General features: G+C 48.1%; 1 protein-coding gene across 1 annotated transcript in view; it reads right to left on the bottom strand.

Moving 5' to 3' along the window:
• The window catches only part of LOC119591475 (4-hydroxybutyrate coenzyme A transferase-like), an 11,025-nt gene that overhangs the window by 2,123 nt on the left and 7,798 nt on the right, over nucleotides 1-1,104 (bottom strand). The window contains exons 5-6 of the mRNA XM_037940216.1: nucleotides 821-1,004; nucleotides 39-254 (exon numbers count right to left, since the gene is read on the bottom strand). Of these exons, the coding sequence (XP_037796144.1) occupies nucleotides 39-254; nucleotides 821-1,004 (400 nt within the window). The remainder of the gene's footprint in view (nucleotides 1-38; nucleotides 255-820; nucleotides 1,005-1,104) is intronic.

Raw genomic sequence — 1,104 nt, 5'->3', positions numbered from 1 at the left:
AATCCTAAAATCCTTAAATGTCCCCAAAAGGCACTCACTGACGAAGGGATTGTTGTCCACGAAATCGAAGAGCCGCCGCGTCCCGACGATGAAGCTGCCGACGATCTTGCCCGGGTGGTACTTCTTGTGGGTGTTGGTGATGCAGCCGGCCTCCACCAGGTCCACCACGCCGTCGCTGAACATCTCCGAGTGGATGCCCAAGTCCTTGTGGCCCTTGAGGGAGGCCAGCACCGCGTCGGGGATGTTGCCGATACCTGAGGGAGGGGGGGAAGGAGGGTAGAGTGGCGTGGAGGTGATTTGATGGGAGTTCGGTTGTCGTTTAAGGCGCGGAAGATGGGTGTTTATGGTGGTGCTGGAAGGGGGGGGAGAGGTTTTTTATGTGTAATCTTGGAATGGTATGACGGGTATGCAGTTGTGGCTTTGGAGTGACAGAATATGAATACCATTCTATTTCGAAATCGAAATCAGTTTTTTAAAAACGCAGTAGATTTAGAGTGGAGAATACCATGGTTCATGCAAAGAAACTGTAATTTGTTTCTGTACAACATACTGTTGCACAGCTATACAAATACAGGAAAAGATAAAGTAACTGATGAGTAAACCGCATAGAAGAGAAATATTCAAGAAAGAACCATACATCAAACAAGTGTATATAAACCTCACTGCCACAGACAAAAAAAAAAAAAAAACGATGCTCCATCCACGTATACGCCATCTACATACACCATCTTCCATTGACCTTCTTTCCAGCGTTCTTACGAAAGGACAATCAATTTACGGGACGCAGACAGTGCCAAGCAACCGACGCGAGTTGCCTCACCCATCTGCAGCGTGGCTCCGTTGTCCACCAGGTTCTCGGCGATGAGGCGACCGATCTCATTTTCGACTTCGGTCCGCTGCTTGGGCTTGTGCTCCGGGAGGTTGTCGATCCCATCCACCATCGCATCAAAATGGCTCTTATGGATTACGCCGTCGCCGAAGGTCCGCGGCATACATGGGTTGACCTGGTTAGCGGGAAAAATATAGGAAATTTCGATTTTTTTTTTCTCTCATTTGTTTGTGGACGGCCCTATAATAAAACATTACTTGTATTCCCTTTTCCCT

This window comes from Penaeus monodon, chromosome 28 (assembly GCF_015228065.2).
Source record: "Penaeus monodon isolate SGIC_2016 chromosome 28, NSTDA_Pmon_1, whole genome shotgun sequence".
Lineage (NCBI taxonomy): Eukaryota > Metazoa > Arthropoda > Malacostraca > Decapoda > Penaeidae > Penaeus > Penaeus monodon.
The sequence above is the reverse complement of the archived record's forward strand: the minus strand, read 5'-3'. Positions and strand labels throughout refer to the sequence as shown.